The sequence below is a fragment of the Lucilia sericata genome, unplaced genomic scaffold (assembly GCF_015586225.1).
Source record: "Lucilia sericata isolate MDLA Ls3-8-SP2 unplaced genomic scaffold, ASM1558622v1 Contig000084F_arrow, whole genome shotgun sequence".
Lineage (NCBI taxonomy): Eukaryota > Metazoa > Arthropoda > Insecta > Diptera > Calliphoridae > Lucilia > Lucilia sericata.
Window position 1 is genome coordinate 275046 of NW_023994117.1, and position 14575 is coordinate 289620.

At 32.9% G+C, this 14575-nt stretch overlaps 4 protein-coding genes across 9 annotated transcripts; 2 read left to right on the forward strand and 2 right to left on the reverse strand.

Annotated features, from left to right (window-relative positions):
- Positions 1-761: 761 nt before the first annotated feature.
- Positions 762-2444, forward strand: LOC119599666 (nucleoporin Nup35). Of its 2 annotated transcripts, none has more exons than XM_037949535.1 (2): positions 762-1803; positions 1876-2444. In XM_037949535.1, exons 1-2 carry the CDS (start codon positions 878-880, stop codon positions 2018-2020), a joined length of 1071 nt encoding a protein of 356 aa, XP_037805463.1. In that variant the 5' UTR covers positions 762-877; the 3' UTR covers positions 2021-2444. The 2 variants fall into 2 exon arrangements, with proteins under 2 accessions (XP_037805463.1, XP_037805462.1); XM_037949534.1 differs by having other exon boundaries at positions 1873-2433.
- Positions 2445-2573: 129 nt separating this feature from the next.
- Positions 2574-4095, reverse strand: LOC119599667 (glucose-induced degradation protein 8 homolog). Of its 3 annotated transcripts, none has more exons than XM_037949540.1 (4): positions 3713-4095; positions 3425-3644; positions 3051-3222; positions 2574-2989 (listed from the first exon to the last, which is right to left on the reverse strand). In XM_037949540.1, the coding sequence occupies exons 1-4, from the start codon at positions 3828-3830 to the stop codon at positions 2816-2818; spliced, it is 684 nt and encodes a 227-aa protein (XP_037805468.1). In that variant the 5' UTR covers positions 3831-4095; the 3' UTR covers positions 2574-2815. The 3 variants fall into 3 exon arrangements, with proteins under 3 accessions (XP_037805468.1, XP_037805464.1, XP_037805465.1); XM_037949536.1 differs by having other exon boundaries at positions 3425-3668; XM_037949537.1 differs by having other exon boundaries at positions 3425-3647; positions 3713-4093.
- Positions 4096-4747: 652 nt separating this feature from the next.
- LOC119599662 (probable ATP-dependent RNA helicase DDX46) lies at positions 4748-8938 on the forward strand. Of its 2 annotated transcripts, none has more exons than XM_037949530.1 (5): positions 4748-4987; positions 5055-5357; positions 5417-6572; positions 6640-7640; positions 7735-8938. In XM_037949530.1, exons 1-5 carry the CDS (start codon positions 4968-4970, stop codon positions 8795-8797), a joined length of 3543 nt encoding a protein of 1180 aa, XP_037805458.1. In that variant the 5' UTR covers positions 4748-4967; the 3' UTR covers positions 8798-8938. The 2 variants fall into 2 exon arrangements, with proteins under 2 accessions (XP_037805458.1, XP_037805457.1); XM_037949529.1 differs by having other exon boundaries at positions 4754-4987; positions 5414-6572.
- A 495-nt stretch (positions 8939-9433) lies between these two features.
- On the reverse strand, positions 9434-12343 carry LOC119599692 (dystrobrevin beta). Of its 2 annotated transcripts, none has more exons than XM_037949583.1 (9): positions 11954-12343; positions 11670-11889; positions 11358-11607; positions 10965-11255; positions 10633-10909; positions 10484-10577; positions 10300-10417; positions 10054-10237; positions 9434-9984 (listed from the first exon to the last, which is right to left on the reverse strand). In XM_037949583.1, exons 1-9 carry the CDS (start codon positions 12120-12122, stop codon positions 9596-9598), a joined length of 1992 nt encoding a protein of 663 aa, XP_037805511.1. In that variant the 5' UTR covers positions 12123-12343; the 3' UTR covers positions 9434-9595. The 2 variants fall into 2 exon arrangements, with proteins under 2 accessions (XP_037805511.1, XP_037805510.1); XM_037949582.1 differs by having other exon boundaries at positions 10054-10240; positions 11954-12342.
- Between the last annotated feature and the right edge of the window lie 2232 nt (positions 12344-14575).

Consider the following 14575-nt stretch of genomic DNA (forward strand, 5'->3'; position numbering starts at 1 on the left):
CGGAACCTCCCATATGAATTAAATACAAAAATTCGTTTATCTGGGAAACTAATAGAACTAAATTCTTCAAATTTTGCACGAAGAACTTTAATATTCATCTGAACATTTTGGAGAAAAAAGGGCGGACTTTCATCTGGGGGGCTTGGAACTCCCATATGAATTAAATAGAAAAATTCGTATATCTGAGAAACTATTAGAGCTAGAGTCTTCAAATTTTACTGAAGAACATTTACAGAAATTGCAATAATTTGCGTGGAATCTCCCATATGTAACAAATTGTATATCTGGAAAACCATTGTAGTTAGAATCATCAAAATCGTTAAGCTGTTTATATTGCTTTTAGGGTAGCACAGCACACTGGGTATAGCTAGTAAATAAACAAATAAAATATCTTTGTTTTTACGTTATTGATAATTTTCTTAATGCAATGTTTTATATGGAGGATAGGGTTAAATATCGGCAGATCCTCGTAAAACTTGGAGAAAGGATTTGTTTTTAATTTTTAAGAATTTTTTATTCATCCCTGCATAATTTCTCACACAACTTTTGAGCTTGCTCTGTTTTGTTGTTATAAACAATATATTTGCTTCCAAAATCCCACTTTCTGATCTCTCGGATTCCGTTTTTATTTAAAATCGTTGAAAATTTAAAAACTAAACGTAGTTGAAGACTTAGCCGGCTTACAGTCGATTTTAACCCGCCGCCGACATATTTGGTGTCAGTCGCCGCCGCCGTTAATATTTGTCGGCGCAGGACTCTGATGACAGCTGCTGTCAAGCGCACAAAGGCTTTTCATTAAAAAAACATTGCGGCTGGTCTAAGCGTTTATTTTTGTTAAAATTATTAATATTGAATTAAATTCTCGAAATACAGGAATATGGAACCAATGGCGTTAGGAAGTCCAAGTGGTAGCCCAGCTACAAACCAATATTTACCATCATTTCTGTTGGGGGAACAGCAAACACCTACAACTCCCAGGAATAACACACTGTCACCAAATAAGGCGGGAGCAAGAAATGTATCGTTTGGATTTGCCACATCTCCTAGTGGAATGGGAGCAAACTCGCCACAAGATTATAACCGTTCTGTCTTGGGTCAGAAAACCCTCTTTGGCGGTTATCAACAAACACCACCGACTATACAAAATATCAACAACTACCCAGGAACACCAATCCAGAGCCATAATGCCAGTATGTCGGGTCCACCTACACAAGGTCTATTCGATTCTTTACGCAATGATCGCAATCAAGTTCAAACACCAACACGCTCTCTGCAACCTCAAAACCAATTTGGCACACCAATAATGGGCCAGCAGAATGCTAGTATCAGTTCGGCATATAATATGAATCAGAGTACACATCAAAACACTCCAGCTGGACAGTTTAACGAATCGTACATGGGTAATAACTCTTCTTTTAATATCTCACGCATGGGTGTTATGTCTCCATTAGTACCTGGGACTGGCAATGTCAACAATACGGGAGGTATTAATAATGCTTCCCTAATGATGCAGTGCCCACCCCAGCCACGTTATACAGAATTCTGGGTAACTGTTTTCGGTTTTCCATCTACTGCCACATCGACTGTAATGCAACATTTTGCCCAATGTGGCACAATTGTAGACAAAGTATTTCCTTCTCAAAATGGTAACTGGGTGCATATAAAATACTCTTCACGTCTGGAATGCGACAAGGCTCTCAATTACAATGAGAAAATACTATCCAACAATATAATGATTGGTGTAACACAATGCAAAGATAAAAACATAATTGACAAAGAAAATCTATGTGAAAATAATACAAAGTAAGTAATAACCTAGTAAATTGTAAAAAAGCAAGTAAAACGAAATCACAATTGTTATTTTCTTTACAGCAGCTCATTAACTCCGAAAGTCCGCCCTTTGGCCCAAACCGCATATAAGAGTGCTCAAAATGATACCTCCGTTGTGGCGGGTGTTAATGCGCCTCAGAAGAGTTCTGGTATAATGAACAAAGCTATGGACTTATTTTTTGGTTGGTAAATTTTATTTAAACAAATTACATCATAAGGCATATTTTTACATGTTACAGTTAGGTCAATCACTGTTTCGAAATTTATAATTTGTTTAACATCGTACAACAATTTATGTGAATGTTTTCATTATTACCAGTTAGTTTAATTTTATACTTTTCATTAATTGCAATTTTTAAATTTGTTTCGTAATGAAATCTTAAAAAATATAAAAGAAAAAATGTTTTTTTATTTTCACATAGTAGTATGTATTAAAGTTATTAATACATACTACATACAATATACTATAAAATAGCGATTTACATACAACATACATATATCCCTAAATGGTAATTATAGGAATCATAATTGGGTGAGCTTGACATTAGTCCTATTGGAAGGGACTAATTTGCATTAAATGGGTTATAAAAGCCAGACTGGGTAATATGCATTCAATGTTTCAAGTTTTTTATCACTGAGCTAAACTATGATTATTATAATCTTCAAAAACTAGTTTTTTCTTTGTGTTTGGTACGACTTTATATTAAAGCGCTTTCTAAAATAAATTAAAATCAATTACTGCATTTATGTTTAAATTTAGTTATTACATTGCATATTTATTTAATATTATATTTTTAACATCTACCAGTTACAAATGAATGACATAAAATATATAAATTAAAGTAGTATTTAGGTACGACTTCTAAAATATTTTATTTTGCTTCGTTTTAATTCTATATGATTTATTAATTCTAATACGTTTTATTAATTGAACGGATAAAACTTAAAAATAATCTAATGATGTTGAAAAATTACAAAAAATCATTTATTTAGGTTCAATAAGGGCAGTTTCCAAATCTTTCATTTTTGGATAATTAACTTCACTGGCATCCAATTTCGACTGGGCCCACATAATTAATTTCAACAAAAACATAATTTTCGGTGTTGAGTCTGCACTATGTTCACACTTAAGAATGGCAGCATTCAATTCACTGGCAATCTTTTCAATATAAATATAATGAAATGTAAAAATGAAGTTTAGTAGTATGTATAAGGGTTACCTTTTGTCTGTGAGATTGCTCCAGTAGATATGCAAAAGGACTATCTTGTGGTTTTTCAAAGGCCAGAAGTGCCAAAGTTCTTTCTAATTCGCTCAAAACCTCTGGAGTATGTTCACCTGCTTCGGATAATTTATTTTGAGCAAATGTTAAAGCATCTTCAATTTTACCAGCTCTGTATAAAAAAATAAGTTTTGCTTACGTTGTTTTAAATATTTTCTTAAAATACATTTTAGACAATTCATTAAAGTGCAATATCTGATCAGTGACCACATACACTATTGCTAAACACTCTAGATAGGATAATTTATCTCACAAGTTTGTTAAATTTTTATTAATTTATTTAAGGGATGAATGTCTATATTTAGCTTGCTTACCTAATGAGTTCAATTAGTTGCAATTGTTGTAAATGAAAAAACAAATGGTGTTCAGTATCCAACAATTCGGGATGCAATTGATTGACCAAATGTGTTGCCTCCTGTATGCGACCATTCTGAATAGCTTCACGTATTAGAATACGATCATCCAATGAATTCAGTTCAATGCTAGGTTCCAGACCAGCTTCAATTTGAAATTTTTCTGCTGCCTCCTTGAATCCTTCTAAAGGCAAAAAATCATTTTCTACCATATACATAGTTTAGTATTTTATTCTATAATTTACTTACCTGTAACCAAATAGTTCATTATTAAACGATTCATGTCAGCTTGTTTAAACGGAAATTGTTCCAGACGCATTAACCACTCCTCCTTCGAAATCCCATCGTTCTTGTCGTTGTAGCTCATTTTCCTATTTTTCCTTATTTTGCCAATTTTGAAGCCGTTTTTAAAACAAGAAAAATATAATAAAATTTGTTATTTTTTATCGAGATTTTTATTTTCTCGCGTTTATTATGTTTCCGTAATCGTAAAATTGGTGATTACAAGCATAAAAATTGTTATTAAAATTGCTAAAATATTTTTTTTCACCAAAAAACAAAAGAAGTACAACAAAGAGCTGCGGCAACAAACATTTACGGAGGCGGCGACTGACACTAAAAAAACGGCGGCAGCTTAAGATCGACTGTAAGCCGGCAATTACAATTTTCAACGATATTAAAAATTATAAATAACCCTTTAATGTCTGAAAAAAATATAAATACGTATAATATTACAATAATTTGCGCAGTTTGTTGGGACCAAAGAAAATGCACTCAAATCAAAAACGCGTAAAATTTAAATATAAGTTATAATAGTTCCAATATTTATTTCAAGTCTATTATTGTCAAAAATACTATTACACTTACAAATAGAAATTTGGTCCATACAAATACAAATAGAAAACATTTCTTATGAATGTATCTAAATTATGAAATATCACCTAATAGATAATGAATATTGGAAAACACACAATTTACGACTTTTTCACGTGAAATAACTGCATACATACATTTGTATTATTTTATCAGTATTGACTTTTCGAAAAGAGAAATCAAATGTGTGAAATATGTACTTGATATTTTCAATTTTTAATGGACTCATACCATAATAAAACAATAATATGGTTGTATCATGGACTCATACCATTTTCTAGATTTCTATTTTCTAATTTATTATTTTTTTCAGGGATTTTCCCTTATCTGAATTATCGTTGCCGTTAAAAACCAGCTGACAGTAAATAAAAAAATTTTGACGTATGACTGAACATGTAACAACGGAATATACTGAACATACTCGACACGACAAACGTCAAAAACACAAACGTTTTGTTTTGCTTTTTTGTGTGCGGCTTTTTTTCTGGAGTAAAATTATATATTTTATCGTGCAAATAATTTCAAATTGTATTAAAAGCAAAGAATAGTGTTTTTATAAAATTACACTACACAAATTGAAAAACTAAAGTTTATTAACGTTTGATAAGAAATATATTTTGAGGCTGCAAAAATGTCAAAAAGTAGTTCAGGGTAAGAGATAATCACTTTAATTGCAAGAATTTTAATAAAATTTATGATAAATTTTCCCCATTTTTAGAAGAGATCGTGATCGTGAAAGGGAACGTGACAGAGATCGGGACTATGAGAGGGAGCGGGACTATGAAAGAGAGCGTGATAGGGATCGCGATAGAGAAAGGAAACGACGTTATTCCAGAAGTAGGTCTCGATCGCCAAAGGATAATAGGTTTGCGCGTAATGGTAATGGAAATAGCCGAATGCGAGATGATAGGAAACGTGATCGAAATGAACGGGACCCAAGGGACATGGATCGCAACAGGAGGGATGATAAGCGCAGAAGGCAATCACCATCAAAATCAAAAGATTATGAACGTGAGAAATTGTAAGTACATATTTCCAAAATAGATGTGTATGTATGTATAAAATATCTATTCATAGTAGTCGTCAAGCAGAACGCGACAGAGAACGGGAACGTGAAAAGGAACGGGAAAGGGATCGTGAGCGAGAACGTCAAAGGGATAGAGAAAGAGAACGTGAGCGTGAACGCGAAAGAGAAGCTGAATATGCTAGGAATACAACATCTACACCACCAATATTAATCAAAGCAGATTCCAGTAGCTCTGAATCTGAGGAAGAGGAGCTCGATAAAGAAGAAGAACAACGGCGTTTAGAACTTGAAATGATAAAACGTCGTGAACGTATAGAACGTTGGCGTGCCGAACGCAAGCTCCGAGAATTAGAAGCAAATAAAAAAGAATTAAAATCATTGCTACCTCCTCCGACAACTACGGCTACGGCTAAAAAATGGAGTCTTGAAGACGAATCGGAAGAGGAGGACAACAGTTTTGCAGTTGACATAAAGAAAGAACCGGATTCACCACCATCTAAATTCCATCGTATCAAAAAACCCAAAGATGACGAAGATGACGAAAAAGTGTATAGATTAAAATCGAAGAGTATAGTAATTGCTGCCAAAGCTAAAATCGAAGCTCTTAGAGAAGAGGAGGAGGCTAAAGAAGAGAAACAAAAACTTCAAATTCAGCTACAGCAGCAAAAGATCCAACAGCAGCAGTTAGAGCAGAAGAAACTACAGGAAAAGCTGGAAATGGATCAGCTGGAGCAAAAATCCAAAACGGCAGATAATACAGGCAATAATGAGGCGACTGAGGAAGACGATGAAATCGATCCATTGGATGCATATATGAAAGAAGTCGACAAAGAAGTACGCAACGTTAATCATATTATTACTCAACCCAAGAAAAATCAACAGGGTGTCGTTATTCTCACTGGTGTGGCTAAGAAAACCACAAAAGATAAAAATAAAGGAGAACTTATTGAACAAAACATGGACAGTCTAGAGTATTCTAGCGAAGAAGAATTAGAAGATATAAAGGATACAGCAGCGAGTTTAGCAAATAAACATCGCAAGGAATTGGCTAAAATTGATCATTCCGGCGTTGATTACGCCCCATTTCGTAAAAATTTCTATGTGGAAGTTCCGGAGCTTGCGCGCATGACGCAGCAAGAAGTTGAAAAATATCGTACTGAATTGGAGGGAATACAAGTTAAGGGCAAAGGGTGTCCAAAGCCAATTAAGGTATGTTATTAAACAAAAATATGAATAAATTACCATCCACAAGTACAACTTCTATATTATTTTTCAGACATGGGCTCAGTGTGGTGTTAGCAAAAAGGAAATGGATATTCTACGTAAATTAAGTTTTGAAAAACCAACTCCCATACAATGTCAAGCGATTCCGGCTATTATGTCTGGACGTGATCTTATAGGTATTGCTAAAACAGGCAGTGGCAAAACGCTAGCATTCATTTTACCAATGTTTAGGCACATTTTGGATCAACCTCCATTAGAAGACGGTGATGGTCCAATTTCGATTATTATGGCTCCTACCCGTGAACTATGCATGCAAATTGGCAAAGATATTAGGAAATTTGCTAAAAGTCTAAATCTACGAGCAGTATGTGTCTATGGTGGCACTGGTATCTCGGAACAAATAGCTGAACTGAAAAGAGGCGCCGAAATAATTGTATGCACTCCGGGACGTATGATAGACATGTTGGCTGCCAACTCGGGACGTGTAACTAATTTGAGACGTGTCACGTATATAGTATTGGATGAGGCAGACCGTATGTTCGATATGGGTTTCGAACCGCAAGTAATGCGCATTATAGATAATGTGCGTCCAGATCGACAGACAGTTATGTTTAGTGCCACATTCCCACGACAAATGGAAGCTTTGGCACGTCGTATTCTAAAGAAACCGATAGAAGTAATTGTTGGCGGCCGATCAATAGTGTGTAAAGATGTCGAGCAGCATGTTGCCATAATGGAAGATGATGCTAAATTCTTTAAACTTTTAGAACTGTTAGGTATATATCAGGAAAAGGGTAGTATTATAGTTTTTGTGGATAAACAAGAGAATGCCGACATACTTTTGCGCGATCTAATGAAAGCTTCGTATCCTTGTATGAGTCTGCATGGAGGTATTGATCAGTTCGATAGAGATTCGACAATTTTAGACTTTAAATCTGGTAAGGTGCGTTTATTGATAGCTACGTCTGTAGCTGCTCGCGGTTTAGACGTGAAGGATTTAATTTTAGTTGTTAATTATGATGTGCCCAATCATTATGAAGATTATGTTCACAGGTAAGTTAATTCAAGTACATAAAAAAGCACAATTTGAAGAATAACTCATTGCGCCCAATTTTTCTCTTCATTATTAACGATTATTTTTCTACAGATGTGGTCGTACAGGGCGGGCTGGGAAAAAGGGCAGTGCATGGACTTTCCTAACTTACGACCAAGGCCGTTATGCTGGTGACATTATAAGAGCTTTGGAACTTGCCGAGTCTGTAGTACCCGAAGAATTGCAAAAACTATGGAATGATTATAAGAATGCTCAAGAAGCTGAAGGAAAGAAAGTTCATACTGGCGGCGGTTTTAGTGGCAAAGGTTTTAAATTCGACGAGCAAGAAGCTAATGCCGCCAAGGAAAGCAAAAAACTCCAGAAAGCTGCTTTGGGATTGGCTGATTCGGATGATGAAGAAGATATTGAACAAGATATTGATCAACAAATTGAACAGCTGTTTGCTGCAAAACGTACAGTCAAAGACACTTCCATACCCACGCCTGCAGTTACTATGGTTGCCACCCCTACGGCGGGTAGTACGGTCATTGCTGGCTCCGCTCCAGCAGCTACTGCATCTACGACAGCCGCTGCTGGAGGTATGAGCTCTGATAAGCTTGAATTGGCCAAACGTCTGGCTTCTAAGATAAGCTCCAATAAAAATTTGGGCATCGATGGCAAGATCAGCACTCAAGTGGCTGCCGATGCTATTCTTAAGGGCTCCGCAACTGGACAGCCAATGATTACTGCCCGTTCCGTAGTGGAACAGCTAGCTGCCAAACTAAACAACAAACTCAATTACCAACCCAAAGACGAAGAGGAAAGTGCTACAATATCTGGACTTCTTCCAAATCAACCCAACTCCTTCACAAAATACGAGGAGGAACTCGAAATTAATGATTTCCCACAACAGGCACGCTGGAAAGTTACTTCTAAGGAAGCTTTAGCTCAAATATCCGAATATTCGGAAGCTGGTCTTACTGTGCGCGGCACTTATGTACCAAATGGTAAAAATCCACCGGAAGGTGAACGTAAACTTTACTTGGCCATAGAAAGTTGCAGTGAATTGGCTGTACAAAAAGCGAAACGTGAAATTACACGTCTTATCAAGGAGGAGTTACTAAAACTCAGTTCAGCTCATCATGTCTTCAATAAGGGAAGATATAAAGTACTTTAATTCCTTGTTCTTTTTTTTACAACAATACAAAAAACATGTTTTTCTAAGCGTTCTAATTCTATTTTTAGTAATATAATGGACTTTATTTTGTAAGAATCGTAACGATTTTAAAGAAATGAAATAAAATGAAAATTAAACGTGTATGATTTGGTTTCAATATGTAGTTAAAATTAATTTTTAAGCACCATTTAATAAAAACGCATTCCTAAGCATTTCCTAAAGTACTGCGCATTAGATGAAGCGCAGTGATGCATTTCCCAACAGGACCGGAATTAGGTTTCAATATGTAGTTAAAATTAATTTTTAAACACCATTTAATAAAAACGCATTCCTAAGCATTTTCTAAAGTACTGCGCATTAGATGAAGCGCAGTGATGCATTTCCCAACAGGACCGGAAATAGATGAATATGTTTGAACTAAATTTACGAGTTTTAAGATAACACAAGTTATAATTTAGAAACTAGATTTCTGTTTCTCGATAAAATCCATTTTTTATGAATATTTTTTTTAGACTTTGTGAAAAATATTAAAACACTTGTACAGGCCAATACATTTACACAAATACTTACTCGTTACGAAATTCGCCGGAAATGTTTAGTCCTCTATTGGTACCTTTGTGGTATATATATTTATTTAAAAAAACAGTCATATTATAGACCATATAAAATATTTTTGTATATAGATATAAAAAATACTCTGGAATGATAAAAATTTCCATAAAAACATTATTTTTTATGTTAAAGCTAAATAAAAAAAGAGAATTGCAAACAAAATATAACAGCGAGAGTAGAAAATAATTAGTTAAGGCTCTTTCTTCTGCCTTCTTCTGTTTTTATAATAGAATCTAAAACATTTTCCAAATTTTGTGTAGCTTCGGATAATTCCGTATTGTCACTGTATGAGTCTTCCACAATCTCTTTAACTTTATGCAATAAAAGTTTGAAATTTGTCATTTCGGTCTCACGTGTATGCACTGTCATGACGACATCATCGTCGTTATCATGATAATTAAGTTCATCCTGAGAGGAAACTTCAGTGAGTACACCTAAAGTCTGAGGAGGCGATGTTAGGGATGGTGGCATTGATGAAGATGAACGTTTTTGATTAAACCACAAACTCAAGTCATTTATTGAGTAATCTGATTTGTTGGCATCCAAATAACTACGATTTATATCGGCACCATTTACTACATCATTAAAGTTAGATAATTTATTATTGTTAGGAAATTGTTTAAATTAAATAATGCTTTACTTACTTGAATGTGTTAAATTGTCTTTTGGTGTGTTTAGCATACGAAGATGGTTAATAGCAATAGTATTAGTTTGTGGATTAAGAACCGCACTGAAGTTGTCTAAATCTGTGGGTGTTTTAGCAAAATTAGATCGATTTGGTGTACTAGATGTTGGAAATGAGCTCATTGCTTCAGTAGTGGAGGTATGCTTCTGTTAACAATAATTTATATTAAAATAACACATTAAATAGTAAAAATTTTTCAAATTACCGAAAAGTTGCGCATTTCTGTTATAATATCCATTAAAAATTGTTGATGATCGCTCAGAAATCTTGAGAGTTCGTCTTGAGTAGAAGTTTGCACACACTTTAATTGTAGTTCTAGTTTTCTAATGGAAAAAAATTAAATATATTATTAAAAGGATTTTAGTTAATTTTTAATTATAGTCTCATACTCATTCTGATGCAATAATTTGTCTATAATTATTTGCAATTTTCCCGAAACATTCAACGCTGTTGATGCGGTTGTAGTCAAGCATGAAAGCGAAGCTAAAATAGTATAAATAAATTAGTAAACTATTATTCAGCAGAACTATTAACTTACAATCAATTTTTTGTATATTTGAGTTTTGAATCTTGTCATTCGGTGATTGCGAATTATTTAAATTAGCTACCGCTGTGGCTGCTGCTGCTTTAACACTAACTGTAGAGGCATTTGAAGTACGATTGGTGGCAATTGTTACTAATTCTGTATCATTATGAACTACCGTGTCATTGATATTACATAAACCTTTAGATTCTTCATTTGACTTTTCAGAATTACAGAAAAATACCGTACAGAGTTTGGCAAAATAATGTGAAAACTTTTTTGTTGGCAAATCCTGTTAATTAAACATAATTAATAGATATATTTGTTAATGGTGAGTTACTGTTTACCTCAGTAAAAACTTCATACATTTTATGACCCACAACATGTTTATTAGTGCTATAACCGGTGGCAAAACATTTTAAACATAACGATAGATCTTTGCAGGATTGACATTTAAATCGTATACCAGTTATTTTGTCCATATTACATGATGCACAAACATTTAAATGGATAAGTTTTTCGGTATCCTCTATACGTTTAATTAGCGCCATTAAATTGGCATAAATTAGAAAACGCGTCTGTGTTGTTGTCCAAAGAGAATGAAATTGATAGTCGGTAAGTCCAGATGTATTGTGACACTAAAAAAATGTTAAATGTTATTTTTTAAATCCTACCTTAAAAGCGTAAAACATACAATAGGTATATATCTATTCTATGGTGTAAAACATTGCTATACATACCCTGGCATAACACTGATCCATAACTAATGTAATATTTTGTGCTCCATAGGCAGTTCCTTCACCAATATATGAAAATATTTTGGCCAAAATAATCAACAAATATTCAAAATTTAATTTGGGCACAGACTTTGTCTTCTTGTGATGTAGTAAATTATAGAATTCAGGAATCATCTGATCGGAAGCATACAACTTACAAAGCAGTAGAAAAGTAATTTTGATCTCCAACAATGATATCGAATGACGACGATGCCTGCAATTTTATTTTTTTTCTTTAGTATTCAGCTTACAGGTATTTTAACAAATGCTACTTACGGATCAAAGATATTCCAAAAGAAATTGGAGAGAATTGCTGTCGCAGATTCCAAACTATATAAAGGTAATTTTGTAAAATGACCCAATTTTTCGCAGGCATAGTATACATCATGTATAAGAGAAGTTAATTGAAAGGGAGGTACCATTAAGTTGACATCACCATCTCGTATACCATGACGTTCCATAACAGCCAATACCAATTTGTATGGAATATTGCTAGCTGTGTTGAAACACAATAATTTAATTCCCGAAAAATTCTTCAATTTATATAGATTTTTACTTACTAAAAAATATTTTTTGCAACGCCACAAATTTTGCTGCACAGCGATAAACTGTATACTTATAATTTTCGAATTCATGGTGCAGTTTGCTTATTATCGCAGTAAGTTTAGGAAAATCATAGATTTGTTCTTTGCCGCCACCACAGGTGTAATTACAAACACTTGTTGCCATGATCACAACTAGTCGTTTTGTGATAAATGTGTGCTCAATCAGTAATTATCTTTAGTAAACTATGTAGGTATATACTTTGTCTACTGCTTTAGACTTAATTATTATTTAATTATCTTTCAATAATGAAAAATTTTCGTTTGCTTTAAATATTTTCAGGCAAATATTTATTCGTTAATATTAATGTCAAAACAAATTTGAAAAAGATTTGTATTTACAAGTTGGTAGTTCTGCTGCAGTATTCACAATAGTGCAAGCTAAGGATGCCATATCATGTGATTGAGTATTTTGGAAATATCTTAACAAAACTACAGTCAAACTCGCATATAATACTCTTGGTTATACGAACAAATTTTCAAGTCCCGATATTTTGGTAACTATTGTTATACAAAAACCATCTCTTATAACGAACTCGGTTATTACGAATCCTCGTATAAAACGAACTTCTTTTTAAATCCCTCAAGTACAATTTCATACAATTTTCCTATTCTATAACGAACTTCAAAATTATGTGTTGAAATCATAAGATATATTAAGGTTTCTTGGAAAAAAGTTAAATTTGTTATGAAATATATGAATAAATAATATTAATGGTGTTTTTTGTAAAGAATATTAAATAAATTTCTAAATCATATTCTCTTAATTTCGTAAAATTAAATTTTATTTTTGGAACTACAAAAAGATCATCCGTCTTATTACCCTGCAAATATTTTCTATCGGCTGCTATATTGCGGAAGTATACGAATTCTTATTATTAGTCGGGAAGAACTGATGCTGATCTGGGTAACGTCGAAGCGGAACGTGGAAGATAAATATGCAGAAGAAACTTATAGATGACTCTTGGTAAGGTATTGCCAAACACTCTTCTAGATATGACTAGGAAGTCACTTCTTTGAGTGACACTTGTAGTGTGGGGTTTTTTGAAAAAAAAAAAAAAAATTATATTATTAAAAATACTTTGGCGTCTATGTCCTCTTTATTTCGACATTGAAAGGTCTGCTGACATAAACAGTTCTTTAGTAAGGTCCCGAACATTGTCCAATTTGTTTTAGACTTATTTCGTAAATTTATCGGCTTTGGTGGCGGCCGTAGTATTTTGAATCTTATGTACCGATAGTCAGAAAAGGAGTGCTCGTCCGAAACTCTCCAATCCTGAATTTCGTTTATAAGCTCTTCTGAACATATGCAGCTGCGTTCAAAAAAATAGGAGTGAGACTTAAAAATAATTGTGCTGCTTAATTTTAAAAAGAAACATTTACAGAAATTCAATATTTTTTCACGATATATGTTTGTTAAGTGTTTAAAATACAAAACGAATGAAATTTTTTATATGGGTTCATTAGTTTTTTTGGTATTCATTTTTTCCAAATGCTGAAATAAAATGTCAGAATTGACGAAAATGAAATCTGTTCAAATATCTTGAAAATTATGAAAATATCGCGAAAAAAATATGAAAAACCTCATGGTAATTTCATTAAAAGATTGTTTGAATACTTTAGGAAGTCAAATGTTTTAAAATTTCCCATAAAAAATAACCATTTTATTCAAATATGATAAGCGCTTATAATTTTTTTAAAATTAATCCAATTAGGGCGTCCCAAATTAGTGAAACTAAGCCAAATTGTAGTTATTAAACATCGTGATCAATATTCAGTTAGTTCAGATCAATTTTTACACAGAAAAAAACTGAAAAACGATTTCAATTACCAAACCCTCGTTTTCAATTATTTTATTTATTGAAGTTCAACCTATAACAAAAATTGTATGTATATTCAATTACTACTTATAATTGATTTCGTATAAAAAATTTTTATTTTTTTTATATTTTTGTTGTTGTTAAATACGTATTTGATTATACATTTTTATGATTTAAATACAAAATGAATTGAACCCTTTCAAAATTTTCGATTAACCGTTTAATTGAAAATTTTTTAAAAATATTTTTTTCTGTGTAAACAAATCTTTTTTGAAAAAATTTCATTTCAGACCATAAAGCATATAGTAAAACCAATAAAGTTTGCCAAGTAAAGTATTTAGAGGTGGTTTTATACATGGATGAATTTTTAATGCATGAATACGACAACAAATTACATTTTTAAATCTAAATGAATTCAGAAAATATATTGGAAGTCCATTAATCGAAAAATATTAAGCTCTAACCAACTTTCAAAGAACTCGCATAATAGGAATGATTTTGATTGACAAAAATGGTATGGTCTAATAAATTGTAAAATGGTATCGAAGAGCAAATGTTGTAGGTAAACATATTACCCCAAGATATGTTCTCATATTCCCAATAAACAAATTTGATAAAATGGCGGTGTTGTGGTATGAAAACATTATTTATTCCAAATTGATGAAAGGTCCGGAAGCTCATATACCCAAATTCTATATAAAATCTTGACAAAAATAACTGATGTTGTACTGCTACACATTAATTAATAATATTTTAGATG

Excerpts from the sequence above, each read along its gene's own strand:
- LOC119599666 (XM_037949534.1), top strand. The coding sequence starts at position 878 with ATGGAACCAATGGCGTTAGGAAGTCCAAGTGGTAGCCCAGCTACAAAC. Across the intron at positions 1,804-1,872 it reads CTATGTGAAAATAATACAAA|CAGCTCATTAACTCCGAAAG; the intron begins GTAAGTAATAAC and ends TTTTCTTTACAG.
- LOC119599667 (XM_037949536.1), bottom strand. The coding sequence starts at position 3,830 with ATGAGCTACAACGACAAGAACGATGGGATTTCGAAGGAGGAGTGGTTA. Across the intron at positions 3,669-3,712 it reads AATGAACTATTTGGTTACAG|AAAATGATTTTTTGCCTTTA; the intron begins GTAAGTAAATTA and ends TGTATATGGTAG. Across the intron at positions 2,990-3,050 it reads AGCAATCTCACAGACAAAAG|ATTGCCAGTGAATTGAATGC; the intron begins GTAACCCTTATA and ends TATATTGAAAAG.
- LOC119599662 (XM_037949529.1), top strand. The coding sequence starts at position 4,968 with ATGTCAAAAAGTAGTTCAGG. Across the intron at positions 6,573-6,639 it reads GGTGTCCAAAGCCAATTAAG|ACATGGGCTCAGTGTGGTGT; the intron begins GTATGTTATTAA and ends ATTATTTTTCAG. Across the intron at positions 7,641-7,734 it reads TATGAAGATTATGTTCACAG|ATGTGGTCGTACAGGGCGGG; the intron begins GTAAGTTAATTC and ends ATTTTTCTACAG.
- LOC119599692 (XM_037949582.1), bottom strand. The coding sequence starts at position 12,122 with ATGGCAACAAGTGTTTGTAATTACACCTGTGGTGGCGGCAAAGAACAA. Across the intron at positions 10,910-10,964 it reads TGTATGAAGTTTTTACTGAG|GATTTGCCAACAAAAAAGTT; the intron begins GTAAACAGTAAC and ends TTTAATTAACAG. Across the intron at positions 10,578-10,632 it reads AAATATACAAAAAATTGATT|CTTCGCTTTCATGCTTGACT; the intron begins GTAAGTTAATAG and ends ATACTATTTTAG.